This window comes from Pelodiscus sinensis, chromosome 2 (assembly GCF_052426305.1).
Source record: "Pelodiscus sinensis isolate ZL-2025 chromosome 2, ASM5242630v1, whole genome shotgun sequence".
In the NCBI taxonomy this organism is placed as follows: domain Eukaryota; kingdom Metazoa; phylum Chordata; order Testudines; family Trionychidae; genus Pelodiscus; species Pelodiscus sinensis.
The window spans coordinates 202353654-202378029 of record NC_143053.1 but is presented as its reverse complement, the minus strand read 5'-3'; the positions used below and the strand labels follow the sequence as shown (position 1 = coordinate 202378029).

The 24376-nt window shown below is 45.1% G+C and overlaps 1 protein-coding gene across 2 annotated transcripts in view; it reads right to left on the bottom strand.

The window, feature by feature from the left end:
* RAPGEF5 (Rap guanine nucleotide exchange factor 5) overlaps nucleotides 1–24376 on the bottom strand; it is a 215368-nt gene that overhangs the window by 120987 nt on the left and 70005 nt on the right. For both annotated transcript variants that reach the window (XM_075922221.2, XM_075922220.2), the window contains exon 8: nucleotides 5393–5466. In XM_075922221.2, the coding sequence (XP_075778336.2) occupies nucleotides 5393–5466 (74 nt within the window). The remainder of the gene's footprint in view (nucleotides 1–5392; nucleotides 5467–24376) is intronic.

The window sequence follows — 24376 nt, the reverse complement described above, 5'->3', positions numbered from 1 at the left end:
TAATTTTTCTGCTAACTAATGTAAGTATCCTCCAGGTCAACTAATTAAGTTATTATGATAGCTTCTGAAAGCTGTTTATGAAGACAGAATAAGATTTTAATATTACTGGTAATTTTTACTTAGCAATACAGATTTAATTTTCAAACAATGAGTTTAATGTTGTCAAGCAAAAAGGCTAGAGGCCAGCCTTTCTGTCTGCAAGTACAATTTACATCTGCATTTTGTATCCCAAAAAAATCCTGCAAGTGCATATCTTGATATCTGCTCCTCTAACAGGTAACTAGAGGTGCAAGTACTGAGACTAGCACCTACAATTTACTTGGGTGCAAATTGTGTAGGTGTGAATTGTTCCTGACTTTAATTTAATGGATGTCAAAAGAATTAAGAACTTTATAGCTAATTCATGGCATAAAAATTATTATAATTAAAGGTGTGTATTTAATTTTCAAAATAGCACAAGAGACTCCACTGTTCCACCTTACACAAAAGAAAAATCAATTAGTCACTACTGGGGTTTGAAAAGCAAAGATGGTGGCTCCACGAGGTTTGTTCCAAAACGTACCCTGGAAAATATTCCCTAATGACAGGCAATATTTCTGAAATTAATCAACTAGAAGTGACATTAAAGTGAAATAGGAGATTTCTAGGCTGATAGGAAGACATTATTTTCATCACACTCAATTTTAAAAGTCACTACGCTTGATCCTTGTCACCCTTACATCAGTGCAGGACCTCAATGGAGTTATTCCTGGTGTACACCACCCCAGGAGCAAAATCAGCCTCTGCCCCTGCCACCATTGTTTCTGAATCTTGCATTAGAATCAGTGTCTCTTTATTTTGCTCATACAAACAATGTCATTTTTACAGTTTTCAAGTTTATCAACCTGAAGCCTAAGGAGCCTATGCCCAACTCCAGCAAACATTTCTGCTTATGTTTTGTATATTACTCACATATGTAATCCCACTGCATTAAAAGGCAATACTGAAGTACTTACAGCTAAAAGACACACAGAAGTGTTTGCAGGACTAGGGCCTAATTTACAGTAGTAGTAATGTCTGCTCTTCAGATATTATCCTCGAGCTCTATTACTACCACAGATCATTTATTTGTGTAATTGTAAACATGCTTTACGTCTGCCAAACTTGGAAATAGGTTTGTACTCACGCATAAGATAAGTGAACTGCATATACTGCCAATATATTATTACTGTTTTTATAATCTCACACTCTAATCTTATTCGCTTCCTGTTTATTAGTTCTTAGCATGTGTAATGACTTTTTTTGTTTTTGAAATCTTTGTTAAAAACTTGAATGAACATTCAAATAAATTAATTCTGATAAGCAAGCAGAATCAGACAGAAATACACATTAAGATGCACATAGTAGCTGAAGTTTTGGTGCCAAAATTTCACTCTAGGTCTTTTCCCTTGCTCTCTAATGTGTTTTTTAGCTGCAAATCACCCAACCTCCTCACGCAGATTTGAACTAAGAATAAAAACAGGGTAACACACAGGCATAGTAATGGAATTACAAGCTGCAGTGGAAAATTGGGACATTGAAAAGTTTTTGAAGAATTTTAAATTTTCTTTAAAAAAAGAATGCTTAGTCCAGTGGTCACCAACCAGTAGATCGGGATCTACTGGCAGATCTTGGAGCCTCCGGCAGAGGACCCTGACTGGTTTGGCCAAGAGGCTATCAAGCATCAGCACTTCAGCTGCCCCTCTCCCCACTGCTGTGCATCTTGTGCCCTTTGCCTTGGAGCTGTCCCCTCAGGAGTCCCCTGCTTGCTGTGCAGGGCAGGAGAGGGACAGGAGGGCGCTGATGTCAAGGTGCCCCCTCTTCAACCCTGTATCTTGAGAGGGGACAACAGGGTTTGGGGTGGAGGGAGTTTGCTGGCTGCTTTTGGGAGTGGTGCAGGGCCAGGGCAGGGGTGAGCCTCGCTTAGCCCCACTGCACCCCTACCCAGGACCCACCTGAGGTAAGCAGGGCCCAGCTTGGAGTCCACATCCCAAAACCCTACCCCAGACATAAACCTCATCTGGCACCCGTAGCACCCATGCATCTGAATGCCCCCTCTCCCCCAGAGCCTGCACCTAGAACTCCCTCCAACACCTCAACTGCCTGCAGTTCAGAGCCCCTCTCACACTCCAAATCCCTTAATCCAAGGCCAGAGCCTGCACCCCAATCCTCTGCCCCAGCCTAGTGAGAGGGAGGAAGGGGTGATGGAGTGAGCAGGGGCAAGGCCTCAAAGAAGGGGCACAAAGGAGGCGAGGCAAGGGAATTTGGGTTTCAGGTAGATCTTGGATTGCACTTAAATTCAAAAAGTGATCTCAAGCATAAAAACCACTGGCTTAGCAGGTCTACTTTTAGTGTTTGGAGCTCATGTACTATTGTGATGGCGACGAGGAGTCCTGTGGCACCTTATAGACTAACTGAAGTGTAGGAGCATAAGCTTTCGTGGGCAAAGACCCACTTCGTCAGATGCATGTAGTGGAAATTTCCAGAGGCAGGAATAAATATGCAGGCCAGGATCAGGCTGGAGATGATGAGGTGATCCAATCAAGGAGGATGAGGCCCACTTCTAGCAGCTGATCTGGAGGTGTGAATTCCAAGGGAACAGAAGCTGCTTTTGTAGTTCGCAAGCCATTCACAGTCTTTGTTTAATCCAGAGTTGATTGTGTCAAACTTGAAGATGAACTGTAGCTCAGCAGTTTCTCTTTGAAGTCTGGTCCTGAAGTTTTTTTGCTGCAGGATGGCTACTTTTAGATCTGCAATTGTGTGTCCAGGAAGATTGAAGTGTTCCCCTACAGGTTTTTGTATGTTGCCATTCCTAATATCAGATTTGTGTCCATTGATTCTTTTACGTAGGGACTGTCCTGTTTGGCCGATGTATATAGCAGTGGGGCATTGTTGGCACATGATGGCATATATTACTTTGGTGGATGTGCAGGAGAATGTACCAGTGACAGTATGGCTGATCTGGTTAGGTCCTGTGATGGTGTTGCTGGTGTAAATATGTGGGCAGAGTTGGCACCGAGGTTTGTTGCAAGATGGGCAACAAACTTGTGATGGGCACTCTGAAAAGCCCTCTATAATAGCCAGATACATGGATTTCAGATTATAAACAAGTGCAGAAAGGTCTTCTTGGATATGTCTAGACTGCAATGAAAAGACCATGGCACCAAGTTGCAGAGCGCACGTCCAGTTGGCTTGGGCTCATGGATCTCAGGCTACAGAGCTAAAAATTGCAGTCTAAATTCTCCTACTTGAGCTGTGCCTTAGCACAGAGATCCTCCCTCCTTTCCAAGTTTCAGAACCTTGACTCCAGACCTAATGAGAATATAGGCATTGCTATGTTCAGCACAAGCCCCACAAAGACGAATCAAATGATCCAGGCTCTGAAAAGTGGTGCTGCAGATTTGTCTTTGCCAAACTCCTACTGAAGGGCCAAAGAGCAATCAGGATGAAACTGGAGATCTAAAAAAATGGCAAGATATGGGTGGGGAATAGTAATAGAGATGTAGCTGCGTTAGTCTGATCTTGCTAAAACAAAAGGAAAAACTATGTAGCACTTTAAAGACTAACAAGATGGTAATTTCAGGAAATTGAACAATATTTAGGAAGAGTAGATGATCTGGGTATATTAGAAGATCCCTATAATTTCTAAAACCCCTTAAGAGGAGAGAAAGAGACAGAAAAACAAGTTGATGTAGATTAAAAATAATCAGGACCGATACAAATATATTTGACTTTGCTGTGCTTATATGTAATATTTTGAGTATATGTGAGTTTAAAACCTCAAAGATAGGTGTTCAGAATCCACACCTACTTAAACTTATTAAAATTCCATCTGGATGCCACATGCATATACAAAAACAACTCAATCTGAAAATAAAGAGAGAGAGATGGGGGTATTTTTTTACATAGAAAGTCAGAAACTGATAGCTTTCTTTGATAGGATAACAAGCCTTGTGATAAGGAAAAAAGCAGTGGATGTGATATACCTAGACTTTAGTAATGCATTTGACATGGACTTGCATAACCTTCTTATCAATAAACTAGGGAAATACAACCTAGAAGGTGTTACCATAGGGTGGGTGCATAACAGGCTGGATACTGTTCACAGAGAGTACTTATTAATGGTTCACAGTCATGCTGGAAGGTCATAAAAACTGGGGATCCACAGGGATCTGTTTTGGGACTGGTTCTGTTCAGTATCTTTATCAACTATTTATATAATGGCATAGAAAGTACTATTATTAAGTTTGCAGATGATACCAAGCTAGGAGGAGTGGCAAGTGCTTTGGAGAATAGGGCCATAATCCAAAATGATCTGGACAAACTAGAGAAATGGTCTGAGGTAAACAAGATGAAGTTTAAGTAGGACAAATGCAAAGTACTCCACCTTAGGAAGGAATAATCCATTTCATACATACAAAATGGGAAATGACTACCTAGGAAGGAGTACTGATGAAAGGGATCTAGGGCTCATAGTGGACCACAAGCTAAACATGAGTCAACATTGTGACACTGTTGCAAAAAAAAAAAAAAAAAAAAAAAAAAAAAAAAAAAACCATGATTCTGGGATCCATTAACAGGAGAGTTGTGAGCAAGACACGAGAAGTCATTCTTCTGCTCTACTCTGCACTGATTAGTCCTCAATTGAAATACTATGTCCAGTTCTGGGCACCACATTACAAGAAAGACGTGGAGAAATTAAAGAAGGTCCAGAGAAGAGCTACAAAAATGATTAAAGGTCTAGAAAACATGACCTCTGAGAGAAGACTGAAAGAATTGACCTCATCTAGTTTGGAAAGGAAAAGACTGAGAGGAGACATGATAGCAGTTTTCAAGTATCTAAAAGGGTGTCACAAGGAGGAGAGAGAAAAATTGTTCTCTATGGCCTCTGAGGATAGGACAAGAAGCAATGGGCTTAAATTGCAGCAAGGGAAGTTTAGGTTGGACATTAGGAAAAACACTGGATTAAACACTGGAATAAATGGCCTGGGGAAGTTGTCGAATCTCCATCACTGAAGATATTTAAAAGTAGGCTAGATAGACATCTGTCAGGGATGATCTAGATGGTGCTGGGTCCTGCCATGAGTGCAGGGGACTGGACTTGATCTCTTGAGGTCTCTTCCAGCTCTAGTATTCTATGACAGTCAAGATACTACCAATGAACTCTCTTACAACCTCAAGATCACAAGTTTTATTCCAAATGTGATCAGTCTAATGTAAATGACTATGGGAGATAAGCTCTAGCACAGTTTCAGTTTCATATAGGTTACTTGCTTAGAACTTATGGATAGTCTTTGTCTAAACGGCCATGAAAGAGGAATCTTCAATTTATGAGTCTGAAAAAATGTCAAATAGATTATGCTTATAAATTTACCTGTTCATCAGTAGCATATTTGAAGTCTTTTGGCTCTTTTGTTTCCTGGTTGCTGTTTTCTTCATTTTGATGAACTGGTAAACCAAAAAGAATATTGAAATCAGATAAGTTTAAAACATAATGGAAAGCAGCATAGTCCAGGTTAGAAGGAACGGGAAAATTAAGAGAACAAGATTGTAATCCTAGCTTTCTCGTTAACTCAGAAAGATCTTGGACAAATCATTCAGTGTCCTATTTTTTCCAGACTGTAAAATAGAGGAAACGTACTAATTATTCAAATTAATAAATAATAATTAATAAACATATGCTCTTGACAAAATGGTGGATTTTAAGGAAATAAGAATCTTATCCAGAAATTAAATTTAAGACTTGGAATTTCATAAAGAACAACATTTAAAGGTTAATGTCTTTCCTTTCATTGAATTGATGATAGTAATTTTTGACAAAATGCAGTAACCAGACATATCCTTCAACTCACTTTCTGGAAAGTTCTGTGTAAACAAAATTCTCTCAAATTTTGAGTACCAAAGAATACCACTTTTCATTAAAGCTGCCTCCAGAAATAATAATTGCAGAGATTAACATTTTGAAGGTTATTTTCCACTGGTTTTGGCTCAACTAACATTGTTAAACAGCAGTAAATTGTGCCAGAAAAAAGCTGTAATCCAATATTTTTTATTTATGCAAAAACACACTTACTAAGTTGAATGTATTAAATCTGGAAAGGTCTAGGTCAGTGTTATCAGTTTGTCTGAATAAGCAGTGTTTCTATTTAGAAGAATGTACTATATATTTCTGTGCAGCATATCATTGTATCATGTTCAGGACACACACATAAAACTGGCTATATTTCAATGCAATTAGCTAATACTCTCTCTGAAGTATGATGTATGAGATGCCCTACAATCTTTGCTGATAAAAGATGTGAGAAGTGATTTTCATTCTGATTGTCTAAAACTCTGTTTTTGTTAATGACTATTTACCTCAAGGATATGCCTACAGATAAAAAGCTTCCCCAGCACAGCTGCAATTGTGCTGCTGTAGAGCATCAAACACTCAACACAACAGGAGAGGTTCTCCTGACCCACTGTAGTTAATCCATCTCCCCAAGAGGCAGCAACTAGACTTTGGAAGCATTTTTCCATTGACCTAGCACTTTCTACACTGCAGATTAGATCCATTTAGCAACATCCCTATGGTGACCATATTTTCTGAACCAAAAATGCCCCCGGACTTTATTAGCCATGCCCTGGCCTCTTTTGCCATGTCCCCTGACCCCTAAGGCCCTGCCCTCCTACCACAGGAAGTCCCACCCCTGGAGGTAGTACTTCGGAGTCAAGATTGACATGACCGGAAGTAAAGGGTGTCCTGTGACCCCCCCTCTAAGAACTCCTCCCACCATCCTCTACCAACAGGGATGGGTTTGGGCCCCACAGGATGCCTCCATGCAACTACACTATATGCAAGTTGCATTAACCCAACTTGCATTGCATTAATTCTTAGAGGCTGGGAGTAGCTCTGTTCCAGTGTTCTCAAATTTTTGGTCCATTAACCACCTGACTCAGTGTAAACCTTTCCGCAGACCACCATTTGCTAATGCAAACTCACCATTAATTACATAATTATGCAGAGGCCATAGGAGTGCGCACAGGGTGTGCCGGGTATGCCCAGGCACACCCTAATGTCTCGGCCTGGCTAGCAGCTGCTGGAGGAGGGGGGGGGGGATTTGAGACGGGGTACCACAGCCCATCACTTTCCCCGCAGCCATCTATGGGCACTTTGGGGCAGAAAGTGCATGTGTGTGGCGGAAGCAGCTGGGATTGAACCAAAGACGCCACCCTGAGCTGTTTTTTTGCCCCAAGCCACACACGGCCCAGCAGCACCACACGGCACCCATTCTGCACCCAGGGTCCTGGCCCAGTCCTCGGCCCCTCCCATCCCGGCAGCACCGCGTGGCGCCCCTTCTGCGCCTGGGTTCCAGCCCCAGCCTCGGCCCTGGCCCAGCAGCACCCTTCTGACCCTGGGGCCACAGCCCCAACCCCAGCCCTGACCCCATCCTCAGCCTCGGCCCCATCCCGGCAGCAACGCACGGTGCGCCTTCTGCGCCTGGGGCCGGGATTCCAGCCCCAGCCTCGGCCCCAGCCTGGCAGCAATGTGCGGTGCCCCTTCTGACCCTGGGGCCGCAGCCCTGGCCCCGGCCCCACCCATCCCAGCAGCACTGTGCGGTGCCCATTCTGTGCCTGGGAGTGCCCCCGCCTGGCCCAGCCTGGCCGCATCGCCCCTTCTACTGACGGGGCCTCGTCCTTGGCCCCGCCCGGCCTGGAAGCACCGCGTGGTGCCCCTTAAAGTAAGGCACCCCAAGCTAGGGCCCGGTCGGCCTGTAGCTTGGGCTGGCTCTGACTCGAGCCCGGCAAGCTGGAAGGCAGAAGATGGCTTAGCCTAAGGTAAGGGAAAGGGAGAGGGGGAAAATAGGCAGGGGTGGGAGAGGAAGAGGCCTGTGCTGAGGGGAGGGGGGCAAGTCAGGAGATTAAAGGGGAAAGCACCAAGGAACAAGGTGGAGGAGACACAAATGCCAGGGGGCCAAGTGGAGACAATGAGGAAAAGGGCAGGAGGGGAGGTGTCAGTGGGAGTGGGGACAGGGTGATGCTGGGAGAGGAGAGGGGAAGGGTATTGGGCATTTGAGGGGGAGGAGGAGGTGCTGGGAGAAGGCTTGAAAGAAGGGGTGGGCATGAGGAAGGCAGGGATGGAGCAAGACATGTGAGGGCACAGGGGCATGAAGGGAACGGGGGCAGAGGATGGTGAGGGGATGGCCATCAGGGAAAAAGAGGGCAAAGGGGGAAGAGGCAGTGAGGGAAGGGGGAGCACCAGAAGGGTGCAGGGCTAAGGGAAGTTGCAAGTTCCAGGGGATTCTGGGGGGGAAGCAGAAGGGCAGAGACCTGCAGGGGAGGGACCAGCACCAGAGGGGAGAGGCAGGGCAGGTGTGTAAAGGGAGGTGTTAGGAGAGGGGATGAGGAGGGGTAGCTCACATGATCAGAGTGGGGCTACTGGAGAAGTGGGCACAGAGGGAAGAGAAGAGCTGGTGGAGGGGGGCAGGTCTCAGGAAGGCTGAGGACAGTGAGAAGGGCAGGAGTCAGGAGAGCAGAGGAGGGTGAGGGATTGGGGGGCAGAAGGCACGAGGGGAGCTGATGGAGCAAGGGGAGATTTGGCAGCACAAGGAAAAGGTAGCGGTTTATAAGATATTTATTAATAGCAGTGGCACATCCAAACAAGCCATGTGAACTCAGTACAGGTGCACAACACAAAATTCATTTTGCTCATGGGAGGAAACTCTTAGAGAGAACACTTCCCCCAGCCTCTCCGCCCCTGAGTTAATGTCACACACATTAAGTTAATGCAACTGCTGGATAGTTGCATGGGGGGGGGCGTAGTGGGAGCCAAACTAACTTCTATTGGTAGGCGGATAGTGGAAAAAGTCCTTAGAGGGGGGTCACATGACACCTTTTACTTCTGATCATGTTTCTATCTCTCCCCGAGAGTGTTACCTCTATAAGTGTGGCCAATGGGGGTCAGGGGCGTGGTTAATGGGGGTCAAAGTACATTTTAAAAAAGTTCTTCGGATGCACACCCTAATGAAATGTGCTGCGTATGCCTATGGCAGAGGCATTTTGCTAGTGCTGCAGCTGGGGAGAACGGTTTAATTTAAATTATTAAACAGATTAAGCATGTTAACACTCATGTTTGTTTATAGAACTTTATTTTAAATAAAAAATAAAATATTAATTTATGTCCAACACAAAAGGTTTCAATGTTTTCTTTATTTATGGCCAAGGTAGGGAACCTTTTTTGGGTTGGAAGCCACTGACCCACAGAAAAATCAGTTGGGCTCAGGGACCACACAAGTGAGAAGCAAAAAAACTCCCAAGTCCCCCAACCCTCACTGATGTGGCCTCAACTGAGACACCTCACTCTGGCACTCCAGCCCCATGGGGCAAGGGGAAGAGAGGACTGAGGTTCAGGGCTTCTTGTGGGCCAGATTTACTTTTCTGGGATTCCAGAGTTAGTGGATTTTATGGAGCCCGCTTAGGCTCTGCGATGGGGACAAAAATGAGGGGTTCAATGTGCAGGTCAGGGCTGCCAGTGTGTGGGATAGGGATGAAGGCCCAGGATCTGGGTGAGAGATGGGATGCAGAAGGGGGCGCGGTTCTAGTTGGGTGGTAGGGTTGCAGAAGCAGGTTGGGGGTAGGGTTTCTGGCCAGGAGGGAGAGTTCAGGAGCAAGGGAAGGTGTCAGAGCAAGCTAGAGTGGGAGGGGTCTTGGCGGAGAAGAATGAGTGAGAGGGATTGGCGTGTGGAGGTTTGGGCATGAGGGGGGATGCTCACTGGTTTCACACCCCCTTGCAGTGGCAAAAGCCTCTGGACAGCACACTGCCATTCTCCCAAGAGAATGGAAAAGGGGGAGGGAACTCAGCCTCGCCCCCCCCCCCCCCCGCAATGCAAGGGTGGGAAAAGAGAGAGCAGCAGCACATAGAGTGCACCTGCCGAGCTGAATCATGCTCTGCCCCACCCCTGCTGGGGCTTAGGCAGCAGTTCGAAGCTGTGAAAGTCTGGGAGCAGCTCTGCCAGGTTTTGCCTTGGACCTACCTGGCCCTCCTGGCAGCAGCGGCCGCTGCACTAACAACCGGCCTGGAGCAGGCGGCAGTTGCACAGCCGGACTGGGGGCCCCATGTGCTAGAGACAGTCCTGCAGGGGGAGGGAAGGGGCCATGCAAGGCACGGTGGTAGGGCAGTGGGTGGCCACAAACCACATGCCACTGGAAGCCAGACTGGCTGCCTGCCGGCAAAACTCTAATGGAGACGCCTACACAAAGGGAAGAGAGGCTGTTGCTGCTGCGCCACGGTAGGGGAAATAGCAGTGGATGCAGCCATTTCTCGGTCACTTCTTTTCTGCAAGCCGGTATTCCCACCAAGTAGTAAAATGCCCAGCGGGACACTTCTCTAGCTGATGGGGACACTGGGACAGAGTGTTTAAAATCAGGACAGTGTATGGTCAGCGTGTACATCACTCAGGGAGTTGTTTAGATATTTGCTCCTTACATTTAATTTGCTAGTCAAGAAATATGTCTGGTACTTGCAAAGCGCACACAGCATGGATGCAGTTTATATGCACAAAACTGCATTTTGTACCACAATCTACCCTCCCGCCCTCCATGAGCAATGTTCCTGCTAATGTTTTCCATCCCTGTAAGGAACACATTTTATGTGCACTGAGGAATGTGAGATGTGCACTACCAATAGAAACATATGCTGCTGGCTTTGGGTGGCTATGGGCACTCTAACCAGCTGGTAGCATTTAAATCTCTCCTGGGCACCTACCAAGCACTCAGTTTACAGGGAGCACTGCCCAAAAGCAAAGCAATCTATACTGGTTTTGTTGATACAACTGCATCTAAACTAGGGACTTCTGCCAGCTAGAACTACACATCAGCACATGGAAGCAAGGGTGCGGGGGACGCTGCAGCACTCTTCAGATTTTGAACCTCACATCAGGATCCTGGCTGTCCATTCCAGGGCTCCTGGTCCCCAGCCATGCTGCCTCTGGGAGAGGGGGAGGGATCTTAGCCACCAGCCTCTGTCTGTCCTGAGATCCTAATGGCTCCACTGTGGACCCCAAGGCCCAAACCATTGTCCCTGTGCCCAGGGCTATGCAGCCACCCCCCAGCTGTGATGGTCAGGGGAGTGGACAGGGTGAGGCAGCAGACTGTAGCTCAGTATCCCATCCTAAAAATTATTCCAGCTCCACTACAAGCTACACCAGTCATATCATACTTCTTTCAAGCCTCTGACCCCTGTCGTATGCTGGAAGAAGTCTACAGGGGTATGTCTACACTACCAACCTAGTTCGAACTAGGGTGGTTATTGTAGTCAATCGAAGTTGCAAATGAAGCCCGGGAAGTTGCAAATGAAGTTCCACGAGGAGTAATGGTAGTTCAAATTAGAAAGCCTAATTCGAACTACCTACTCCGTGCCGCGTGTAGCCGCGGGCACGGAGTCAGAACTACCAGGGATTTAAAAATGTCGATGCCCGGCAAGATGAAAATGAAGCCCGGGATATTTAAATCTCGGGCTTCATTTGCAACTTCGATTGACAACATTAACCACCCTAGTTCGAACTAGGGTGGTAGTGTAAACGTACCCCAGTATAGATGTGGGCTCAGAAATATGTATTCCAGAATACTTATTCCAGAATAACTCCTTAATCTTTTTCTGAAATAATAAAGCCCATACATGGAGGTATTCAGGAATAGCTGTTCTGTTTTAAATTCACACCGTATCAGGCTTTGAAATAACTTTGTCTGCATAAACAAGCCTTTAAGTACCCTGCAGCACCTCAAACCCATTAATTTTAATTAGAAGCTGAGAAAGCTCAACGTTTAAATCCAATCCATTGGATTCAATGATTGTTTAAAATGGGAAATATGCAGAATGAAACCCCTGAAGCAGGGTTTCCCAACCTATGGGTTGGGACCCAAATATGGGTCGCCATTACATTTCAAAAGGATCGCCAAGTGCCTCCTCCCCCCCCCCCCCCCCCGTTTTTGAATTGCCTTGGGTCATCAAGTCTTCCTGATTTGTCAAAATAGGTCCCCATCTGGAAAAGATTGAGAACCGCTACCCTAAAGGTTTTTTTTTTTTTGGTGGTGGTGGTGGTGATGGGGAGGGTGTGTTGAGTTCACACTGTTTTCCCAGCCCTCAGAAAAGAGATAAGGATAACCCAAACTGCTTTTACTGAAATTTTACCTCACAAAAATACTCCTTGTATACTCTCTCCCTGCTCCTTGCACAGCCATGAAACACCTGCCACAATTTGCCCCCCAAGGATGTCCCCCTAAGAATCACACTTACAATGGCCTCAAAATCAAAGTACAACTGGAGAGTTTATCAGCCATTAACTACAGCTTCATAATTTGTGCATGAAGTTATTGCATAATTTATCTATAAACATTTAAAAAAGCAAAACCAGTCTCTTACAGATATCACTGAATAACTCAGAAAATTCTGTGTACACCAACTGGTTGTCACACGCTCAGGAAAAAAAAAAGAGTACGTGTAGTGGCAGAACTGAACTGGGAACCTCTGGAGCTTAGTGCATGAGCCTCGTCTACAGCTTCAGCTCAAAGCCAGCTGCCTTTCACCTAAGACCATAATAAAGCAAACTCATTCTCTCTCTTTTTCTGTAAATGATCTAAGTGCTAATACATGGGACAGTGAACCACACCCACTGGGTATGTAGATTACACAAACACAGACACACAGTATTTCTCAGCTGATGTAAGATCTCATAAACAACTCAAACATAAAGCAAATATATGTCTTTATATTGGAATAGTCTAATGCCCTAATGGGCTTTTGTGTATATAGCTGAATTTCAGTTGTAAAATGAAAAAAAAAGGCAATAATTTCCCACGTTTATTAACTTTATGTAAAAATAAACAAACACATTGCCCCTGAGAATTCAGCCACAGCAAAAGTGACCAGAGAGTAAGGGTACGATGGGAAATATTTCCCAAACAAATGTTGATTCTGGGACAGTTCCTAAAATGCGACTTGCACGTAAAAAAAATCTGCGTATTCTGAAACCAGGCCAAACACTTCCTTCTATGCCAGTATAAACTATGCTTCTCTCTTCACGATATATGTAGTCCTGACTAAGGATGTTAAAATGTGGTTAACTGACTAGCCAACTAGTTGGTACGCACTTTTGCATTCCTCCAGCAGGGGCTCTTGCACATTTCAAAGGAGGAATGCGGAATGCGGAATTCTGTGTATAGCCCGGGGCCAGCATGAACTCCCGCTGACTCCGGGTTGCACACGGGTGCCTGCTTTGAAATACAAGAGCCCCCCCTGGGGACTCTTGTGTGCATTTCAAAGCAACAGAGCCCAGGGTCAGCGGGGGACTCTCAGTCCCCCACTGAACCCAGGCTCCAGTCTACACTGCATGTTGCTAGGAGCCCAGAGTAAGCAGGGGATGCCCCAGCTGACCCCAGGCTCCTCGTGGCATTTCCCTGGAACCCGGGATCAGCTGGGGAGTCCCCTGTGATCCCGGGTTCCACTGCCGCAGGGATCCCAGTGTCAGCTGGGACTCTCAGCTGACTCTGGGTTCCAGGGAAGTACTGTGCAGAACCCGGCATCAGCTGGGGAGACCCCAGATGACCCCAGGCTCCTCTGCCCATTTACGGGTGGAGGCAGCAGTTTCAAAGGGGAAGCTGCCGCACACCTGATCAGCTGTGTGGTGGCTTCCCCTTGATACTGCCGCCTCCGCCCATTTTAAAGGGGCAGCCTTGGAGCCTGGGGTCAGCTGGGGACTCCCCAGCTGATCCCGGGTTCCGGGGAAATGCCACAGGGAGCCCAGGATGAGCTGGGGAGTCCCCAGCTGACCCCGGGCTCCATGGCTGCCCCTTTGAAAAGCCACGTGGGGGTTTCAAAGTGGCAACACCACTTTGCTTCTCGAATAGTCGACTAATCTTTTACATCCTTAGTCCAGACCAGAGAAAATACTTTCTTATTAAATACTAATAAGAATGAAGGCATCGCTTCTTTATTAAATCTGCACATATTTGACTGATATTATTTGTGCATCAAAGGTTTGAGCCTAGCGGTAGAAAAACCCACAAACAAACGTACAGTAACCAATCCCTTTTACCTAAAGCTTTTACGTTCTTTAAACCTACAGCAAGGTCACTGTGAATGACAGAAAGTGAAGGTGTTAAGGGAGCATTAGCTTGCTAATGTTCATTTCAAAAATGGCTATTTGCAAATTAGTTTAAGGAGTTCAGAATGTTAACTGTAATGGTCATTTAAAGATCACCAGGCCAAGGCTTGATTTAATTTCCTTGCTCCCCTGTGAACTACAGCAGGGACCTTTCTAATGCTCAAAACAGAGAATTCTTCTAGGAGCAACACTGGTATTTATACACACAAGGAATTATCGTTCTTGCTAAGTAAGGTTTACTTAATTTTTTTTAGCTGTTTTAGAGTGAAATAACCTACTTTAATGGAAGACACACTTAAGATGCACGGTAATTATGTATCATTCATGTGTCATATCATTATGCATCATCTTCCAGCCCTATGAGTCTATGATGTGGCTAAAATTAAGTTTGGGTCAGCACTTCCATTTTAAATCCCTGTCTTCCAAGGGTCTGCCAATCATCCACAGAAATCAGTTCTGTGAAACCTGCCATATAAAATATCAACCCAGCAAGGATTTTCTGGTTTGTTTCTTCCTCAATTTTTGGCCAAAGGCATTAGGAAAAGTAATAATTTGCTCTTTTTTTCCCCATTCAAAACTCAATTGCTTTATGGTAGGTTCAACATGACCCATAGCAAAAATAATTTATTTTAGTCAGGTACCCCAGAACAGGGGAGGAGGGGCCATGAGGCCATGGCCCCATAATGTAAGAGCAAGTGAAAGGGGAGGAAGGGGAGGAGAGGAGCGAGCAGGGTCTTGGGAAGAGATGGGGTGGTGCAAGGGGGTAGGGATAAGGGGCAGTGCAAGGGTGGGGAGAATGAGGGCAGGGATTCAGGGAGAAGTGGTGAGGGTGGGACTAAGGTTGCCAGATGGTTTCAACAAAAATACTGGACACACTTGACATTACATCACAATCTGCATTACATCTTTAGAAAATACCGGACATTCATATTTTCTCAATTTGTTTCCCGAACAGAAAGCTCAAATACTGGACAGTCCAGTTCAAAACCGGGCACCTACCAACCCTAGGTGGGGCCACAGTTTGGGAATCAGTTGTTTCGCCGCCACCGCCCGCCCTCCTCCCCCTCCCCCCCCCCACACACACTTTTAGGAAGCTTCAACCTTTCCCCACATTCTCTTTTCTCCCCACAGACATACAAACATTGGCAATTTAGATCTATTTGAAGTAACATTTAACTGCCCTTAATTTTTCAAAACATTGCATGCAGTGTTGTTAAGAAATATATTTTTACCAGACCAACTTCTGTTGCTTCTGTCACCAATGGAAGTTGTTCCAATAAGAGATATTATTCCACCCATCTTGTCTCCTTAATTTTTCAAAAGCAACATTCTAGCCAATAAGATTTGCAAAGCTAAGACCACCACAACTTTTTCCCCAATAATGTCTGTCTCTCTATTCCAATTAAGACACTCCCTCAGGCTGGATAAGGCATTCTGTGTGCCAACAGCACTGTCAGTGCTCCCTAATTTCTGTTGCTCCTGCTGTCTCACTTTAATGAAAAGTTTAATTTAATACATTGGGCCATTACAAGAATTTCATCTGTATATGACTGGCAGCTAAGGATCACATTTTCAGTTGACATCAACCCGATTCTTCCAGATCTGCTTTTGCAAGTGCACAGTCATATCAAACTACCTGATCTATGCATTCCAATGACCGTGGGCATGCACAAATGTGGGTTCATTGATGGCTGAGCACAAAAAACTAGCAGCCACAATTTCTGAGGACAATTTAAAAAATGTGGACCCGAAGCATGACTTAGTATCTTCTGTCCTTCTAAACATGGTCAACAAGAGCTGCTGGGTACTAATTGTGATGGTACCCAGGACAGTGAGTTACTTCCCACCACAACTTCCAGCTTGAAAGAGATTTGCTTATGCAAAACTGGGTGTCAGCTCCCGACACCATTAGCCTGTCAGCCACCAAGCACTTTCTTCTGATCTTCACTAAGCCTTCTCTTGCCATGCAGATTAATAATAGATGCACTCCAGTCCTCAAGCCCCTTTGAAGTGTTTGTAGGGACTCACAATAAGAAATTGCCCTTTTAATAGTTTATATCTAACAATGTGACATTATATATGTAACTGCAGCCCAATTTTTATGAATGGGATTTGGATTAACGTGTTAGTAACCTGTTAAAATTACCTTTCAAGAGTCTGTTATAACTTTTTTTTAAAATCTTTTTATATATTGTAACTTGAAACCCCATTTTAAACTTTGTACTGCCTTAACTCTGTTTAAAATTAGGCATGTGTCTATGTAAAAGTGTGAAGTGGGTGTGTATGTAAAGGAATCAGTTCCTGAAGTCAACCTGTTAGAGACCAGCTGCCAGTACCACCATGATGGCTGAAGAACAATGCAAGTGAGCCCTGCAAAAGAACCCACCCAAGAAAGAGAGAGAGACAAAAGCTCCATCAAGAAAAGAAGATCAATGTCCCATCTGCCATTAGGGGATGGCTTATGGTCATACGATGTCCTGGGGCTGTGGGACAGCACAAGATCTATGGACTAAAACATACAAAAAGATTGGTGCGAAACTATAGAATTGGGTCTTTCGGTTCTACAATCATTCTCCAGGAGCATCAGTGCGCACTAACATGACCCAGCTCCTCTCCTCATGTCTAGATTGCCTGGCCAGTTGAATAGCATGAGCAACTGAGACTGGTAATTATGTCACATCTGCGTATCAGTGTGTGTACGTGGGGTGGGTAATTTTAGTAGCTAGGCTAGTTAATAAATATGCTGCCTTCACAATAAACGCAGCATATTGCCTTACCCACCTCACAAGACTCTGGTAGCTCTAATTCAACAAGTATAACATGTTCCCCCATAGCATCTATGGTTCTCAACCTGTGGCCCAATCACTACAGAACTGCAGCCCATGTGACATCATCAGGGCCATATAGGTAGTATGGGATGGTAAATAGAATGGTATGGTACATAGGATGAGAGCTGCTAGTCCCTTACCCACTGAAGACTCAGAAGCAAGGGAACAGCACACACACCACCTTGTATGAGTCAATTCTTGATCAGCCCCTAAATTAATACCACTGCACTGAGAGATACTGAAAGCAATAAGAAGTTTATCATCAAAGATTCAAGAAATAGTGAGTAAGGATAATGGAAACAAAAGGTTACATGCCAAATAAAAAACACAACATACTTTGCACGAAGACTAAACTGTTATGCCAAACTCTTCTGTAATGAACATTGTCTCACGCAAAGCCTATTGCACCATTTTCAGATAAGGCTGGTTGTGATCTCATTTTCATGAAAGCAAATGCACATCCCTATGTTGACTTCAAATGTAAATGACTCTTCACTGTGTTAGCTTAAAATGCTTAATTTACATGCCAACAGAGATCATTTTAAAATATTTTGTTTGACAGAAAGCCTCCCTGACTAGAGAGCTGGTCTGGGAGCAGAGAAGGGACTACATTTCCCAGCATTCATTTTGGCGCTAGTGGGGGGGAAAGGGAGGGGGAAGCTGTGAGCCATGCTGTGATTGGAGAGCTTGCTGCTACAAGAGGCTAGTGCTATGTATGGAGAACAGGTGTGCACAAGGAGTAGGTAGCTTTGGCTCAGATCTCACCCTCAGAATCATAGGGTTGGAAGAGACTTCAGGAGGTCACTGAGTCCAACCTTCCGCTAAAAGCAGGACCAACCCCAACTAAATTCCAGCCTGGATTAGAGGTGCTAGTGGCCTCAGTTCACCCTAAAGAAACAATTGGGTGGACTGAGTGGACAATGCACCTCTGTCTGAAGCCTAGCAAAGGAGATATGTGGCCCCCACCAGGAGAGGTTAATATGATAAATAAGGAAGAACCTTGGCGGCCTGAGGTACAATAATGAATACACAGGAGGATTTGACTATTTCCACAGCCATGGAAACAGAAACAGGCTTTTCCTTTCCAGGTTTACCTACTACTCAGAAAGGGAATCTATTACCTTCCTTCCTGATTTGAACAGGAGTACTCAAGTCTAATGTGGGCTGCTGTCGCATCATTTTCCAAATCAAATACTAATCCATTGTAATTTGCTGTAGAAAAAGTAGGATAAAGTTCAGTAACAAATGCTGGCATCTGGGACTGGAGTTGCTATTTTTAACCACCATTACCTAAGTGTTTGGAGGTTTTCTTCTTTTTCATCTTTAAAAAATACCACAGTAATATTGCATTGGTGATTTCCCCACAGAAACAAAGAGTAGAACATAAGAACAACAAAGACATCTCAACTTTTCTTCATTTTTCCACTTTACTGCATGCTGGGGGTAGGGATTTGTTAGAACTGATCAGATATCTGCTGGCTGTAGAACTTTATTGAGTTGCGATCAGGACCACACTGATGAAATAGGGTGGTCCTGGAGATATGGCTATAGAATGTCTGGATAAGGAAGGAGGTAAATCTATGGGGAGTTCCCCCTGAAGTGATCACTGTACAATTTCTGCTCACTGTGGACACTGAGTGTACAGCTCAATGAGAAAAACTGGTGGCAGAGGAAGCTGTGTATAGCAGTAAGTACACTGTTGGAGAGGTGTGTGAGCAAAATGAATAAAATGCCTCAGACTCTGCCAGACCAGGCCCATACTCAGAAGGGGCCAATAATGATTACATGGGAGCCCATAAATATGTTTGGCACCAGGCCCACAGAATGTTAATCCAGACCTGTTAATATGGACTACAGCTTTGGAGGAAACCAAATTTTCAAACATCAGAGCTACTCCTTTTAAAAAGTAGATATGATGCATTCAGAGTAATGGGTTTTTTTTAATAATAGTATGATTGTGACTTTGTAACATCAAACATTTGTGGTCTAGCAACTCTTGAGTTACCATTTGGTCAGTAATTTTATATTTTAAACACATCCATTGCTACATATCATCACAGCTTCTCAGCGCTCCACACTGTTATTTCATTGTTGGGAGAAAAATGACATTAAGTCACCTTTCCTCTCCTTTGATCCTTGAGCCAATTTGCACAAAGCTAGACGAGCCTTGAGATTGCTCTTATTTAAGATAGCCATACACAACTAGAAATTATTGGGACAAAGATATACCCTGGCCCCACTCTCCTCCCAAGACACAGTCTGCACCAGCAGCCAAAAAGAGACATAGGTTCCCCAGGACAGGAGTTCTCAAAATGTGTGTTGTAGTCCAGGGGTCATGAAGTTGTTATGTGAAAGGGAAGTCGGGTCACAGCTGTGAGCTTCTAAATTCAGCTTTGCCTTCAGCTTTTATAATAGCATTACATATAAAAATGTGGTTTTAATTTATAAAAGAGGGTCATACTCAGAAATTTGCCGTGTGAAAGGTCACCAATGCAAAAGTTTGACAAACACTAGTCTAGAAACTACTTGAATAATCCTCCAGTGACAGTGGAATTCTCTAATACAGTGGTTCTCAAAGTGCAGTCTGCAAACCACTAGTGGTCCGCAGCCACCTTCCAAAGTGGACTGTAGCAGGAGCTCTCCCTCCCTCCTCCCCCATGCTCAAGCTGCCACTGCAGCCTCGCAGTTGTTGCACAGCCATGAGGCTGCAGTACCAGCTTCAGCCAGCATGCAGAGAGGTGACAAAAGCAAACCTGCACACAGACCACAGAGCTACATGCAGAGGAGTGCTGCTGCCATGGTTAGAGCAGCACATCTCTTGGTTGGTCGCATGGGGCAAACAGGTTGGGCTGCGCAGGGCTCAATGGGGCAGGCTCTCATGGTGCATGAGCAGCCAGCATCCCCTCCCCTTCCAGCAGGCTGGGCTGCGCCATGCCCAGCAGGGGTGAGAGGAGGTGACACGGACTGAGGACCCTGCACATGCAGAAAACAGGTGTGAGCTTGAGGCCCTTCAGGGCTTTGCACCTACTGGGACTCAGTCTGGGGGAGGGTCCGAGCAGCAGCTCATCCCCCAATGGTGCCATGAACTGGACCTCTACAGTATCCCATCCTCTGCAGAGCCCGCCCACCCCTGCCTTGCTCCTCTGTGCCCAGCCTCCCTGTCCCTCCATTTCCCTGACCCCCACTCTGAGCCACCTTGACTCCAGCCCTATTCCCAGGAGCATCCTGCCCCCCATCTCCCTGAACCCCCTCAGCCACTCTGCCCCCCAGCATTAGCCCCAGGCACTCCTTGCCCCCCCCCCATCTCCCTGCCCCTGGCCAAACACCCTACCCCCAGCCTGCTTCTGTACTCTACCTCCCACCCAGACCTTGCACCCTCATCCCCTTCTGCACCTCACCTCCCTCCCATGTCCTGCACCCCATCCCTATCCCACTCACTGGCAGCCCCGTCCCACACACTGAACCCCTCATCTTTGTCCCCACCCCAGAGCCTAAAGGGTGGTCCATAAAATCCACTAACTCCAGCACCCCCAGAAAAGTAAATCTGGCCTTAGGAAAGCCTTGAACCTCAGTTCTCCCTGTTCTTACAAGGGCTGGAGCACCAGAGGAGTGAGGTGTCTCAGTTGGGGGCCACATCAGTGAGGGTTGGGGGTTTTGGGAGGAGTTTTTTTGCTTCTCACTTGCATGGTCCCCAACTGATTTTTTCTGTGAGTCAGTGGCCCCTGACACAAAAAAGGTTCCCTACACCTGCCAGAAACAAAGAAAACATTGAAACCTTTTGTGTTGGACGTAAATTAATATTTTTTTATATTTAAAATGAAGTTTGATAAACTAAAATGACAAAGTTAAGCGCTTATTCTACGTGATTTAAATTAAACCATTCTCACTAGCTGCAGCACAAACATAATTATGCCTGAGCCAATTTACAATTAACAATGAGTTTCCATTAGCAACTGGTGTTCCACAGAAAGGTTTGCATTGAGCCAGGAGGTGCATGCGCCAAAACATTTGAGAACCACTGCTCTAATGGATGAACTGGAATTCGGGTTATTACATTAGCATAGCAGTGCAAAAGTAGACAAAACATGAAAAGTAGTAGATGATATGCACATTTCCAAATGTCCAGGAGAATTGGGGTATTTGATTTTATAACACACAGTCAACAAAGGATGGAAGGGATGAAAAGACGGACAGACAGCCACAGAATGAAAATATATAACCTTTCATTTTTAGTATTCAGTTTAACTTAAGTGGCAGCTCTTTATTGTGTATACTCATCCATGTCCAGAGTGGCCAGATCCGTGGAAATCTGCATATGTGGAGGCAATGCATGGAACCCATGGCATTCAGCTCTTCCCAGAGATTCTGTTGTATTTACAGCAACCCAGCTTTCTTTGTTTTGTATTTTAAAAAGAAACTTTTAATTGCAACCAGTTCCCTTCTGGGTTGCAGAGATAACTTTCACAACACAAACCAATGCACTATCGTCATACTGATTCTGCAGCCAGCCAGCCTGGAACAATAACAGCAGGAGAGGTGCGAACTTCCTGCACTTCGTTTAGTAGGGTGTGAACTTTGATGGCTCATTATTTAAATATTTACACATAGCTGCCAGCACCATACTATGTATCTCATGATAATCAACATTTTTCTTAAATCCCCAGCACCTGAAGACAAGCAAAGATGGGATTATCTCTTCTCTCATTTTAAAAAGACAAAATTTCTAGTCCTTATATTTGCAGAGCAGGGATTTTCCTCCCCCCCCCCCGAATTTCCCCAAACCCCCTCCCCCCGCCCCCCAGTATTATGAACTATGGTGCCATACAGCCCACCTTCACCCTCACAGTCTCATCCTTCATCAGCCCTGACACACACACCCTGTAAATTTGAACACACACACACCCCTAATTTCAATTCCTGGGGAGGCTACAAGAGAAAAGCTTGAAAATGTAACCTAAGTGCATTCTAGAGCAGGTATGGGGAACATAAGGGCAATGGGCTAGATCCGGCCCATTGTTTAATTTCATTTGACCCGCAGCCTGTAGGTTCCCTACCCTAGTTGGTAACGAGGGTATGGGGCTTTGTGTTATTTGCCGCCAGGGCACAGGAAAAGCAGCAGGGATGGCTGTGCCTCCTCCTTGGCACTGGCCCCGCCTATGCTGGGCACATCTGGACTTCTTGTCTTGCCGCTGCTGCCCTGACCAGCCAGCCCAACACTTCATTAGCACATCCCTTCTTCCTGCCCAGCCCCAGAGGCAGGGGCAGTCCCAGGGAAGGCAGCACCAAGTCCTAGCAGTGGTCATGGACATGGACAATCAGAAGTTCTAGAAGAACAGGTCCATCAAGCTATGACTGACAGGTGAGGAGAGACAGGGGAAGCCCCAGGACCATACATGAGCCCTGTGCTTGATCTGCTGCAGACTTCAGCGATGGGAGGAAAAAATGGAAAGGCAGAGAGAGGGGCAGTAGTAGGGAAAGAGGAGTCGGGGGCAAGAAATGGGCTTTGTGAGGAGAGAGTAGGTGGCTGGGAGTGAAGCCTGGTTTGGGGCTGAGGTACAGAGCTGCATTGAGGAGAATGTGGAGGTGGCTCAGGAGGTTGGGGCAGAATTGGGGAAAGGGGACTGTTATGGGAAGGCAGGCTAAGGTGGGGAGTAGCTTGGAGGGAAAGGAAAGGTCTGGTTTGGAGGGGAAGGCAAGTGAGCTAGTGCAGTCTGTGTGGTAAGAGGGAGAGCAGACAGAAACTGGGAAAGGTCCTCTCTCTATTTTCTGACCTCTGCAAGTAGCAAGCCATGCTGGAGTGGTGGGTAGAATTGAGCTCTCTCTCGATGTGTATTTGAGACTGACTCTGCATCTTAAGACTCAAGTCTGAGGAAAAACTAGAGACTGTTCTCTCTTTCTCCACCCTCTCCTCCTCCCAAGACACAGCACTGTACTTTCCTCTCTCCTTTTGCCACACCCACAATCTTGTGGCTTGTGTGTGGCCCAACTGATTTTTATTGTGGATCAATGGCCACCGATTGAAAAAAAGGTTCCCCCTCTCTGCTCTAGATGCATAGAAATCAGGACCCAAATTTATGTATTTATTTAAGAAATCTCATGTTTTTTTAAGATAGTTTCATGATTTTTTTGAGGTCTGACTCATGATTTTGAATGCCTGGGATTTTGATATTGCTTGTTAATCTTTGGGTATGCTTCACAGCCCCTCTATTTACCCCACGCATATGCGGAGGGACAAATGAGCTCTAGGGTGGCTTGGTTGCTATAGCAACTGTGAATAATCTGACTATATTATAATGACTGTGGATGAATATTAATATGCCAGAGAGGGATAATGAGCAGTCCATATTGACATTATTGTGGGAACTAACATCCAGATCCTTCAGTCTGGGCGAACCATACTTAATTCCAGACTAGAGATGAGTGAGAGAAAAATGGGGGGAGGGGGACAAGGAGCAAAGGTACAGTCAACTCTTTGCAGCTCTCAGAGTTTGGGACTAATTTCAACCAGTCCAAACTGCCATCCCCCCATCCATCCATCCTCCCAGTCATACTTATAGATATGTCTGAATGCCATGAAAACACAAGAAGCTATAATACAAGATATTGACAATTCCAAGGGGGAAAAAAATCTCTTGAAAACAGAATTTGACCACTTCATTCACAGTAACCCTCTGATCTTTTAAATATGCAGCTTGGAAAACTCATGGTTAACATGATTCTTTTAAGTAACAATAGTGAAATTGCCTTTAAGCCTTTTCACTCTTCTCTGCTATTTATGCATGTGCATATGCAAATTACCATAGTCAATTTCCTTCCACCAAGTACCAGACATATCTCTGAAACAGTTGGCAGGCCCTTGGGAGAGTGCTGCCCAGACAGCTGTGCAATCAACTGAGTAAATCAGCTAATTAAAAAAACCAAAGAGATACATAAAAAATATTAAAAGAAAGAAAGAATCCTGCTTAAAGCATCATTTGATAACTTTGTATCTAGGAATGCTCAGCAGGCATCAGACAGGATAGATGTGTTTGTAAACTGTAGATTGAACAACTACACTGATAACAAAGATGTTTCTTTTTTTCCTAAACAGCGTTTGAAGGTGCTCTTGATATTTATAGTTTGTAATTTAAATCAATTTAAATATAAATTACTCCAGTCTTTTGTTTGTTTTAAGATGACAAGACTGTGAAATGTAGCCTTGATTTCATATCTCCTGTGTGCAAATGGTCATTAACTTTTGTTTGACCTTTGGTGTAGAACTAATATTAAATTTGCACAGAAGGTACTCATTATAGTGGTCTAGTTTCCACAAAGAAAATAGTCCCCAAGGGTCATACTCCTCAAAACCATTTCTCATATCTCAAATGGGAAACAGGATCTCTTTCCCGT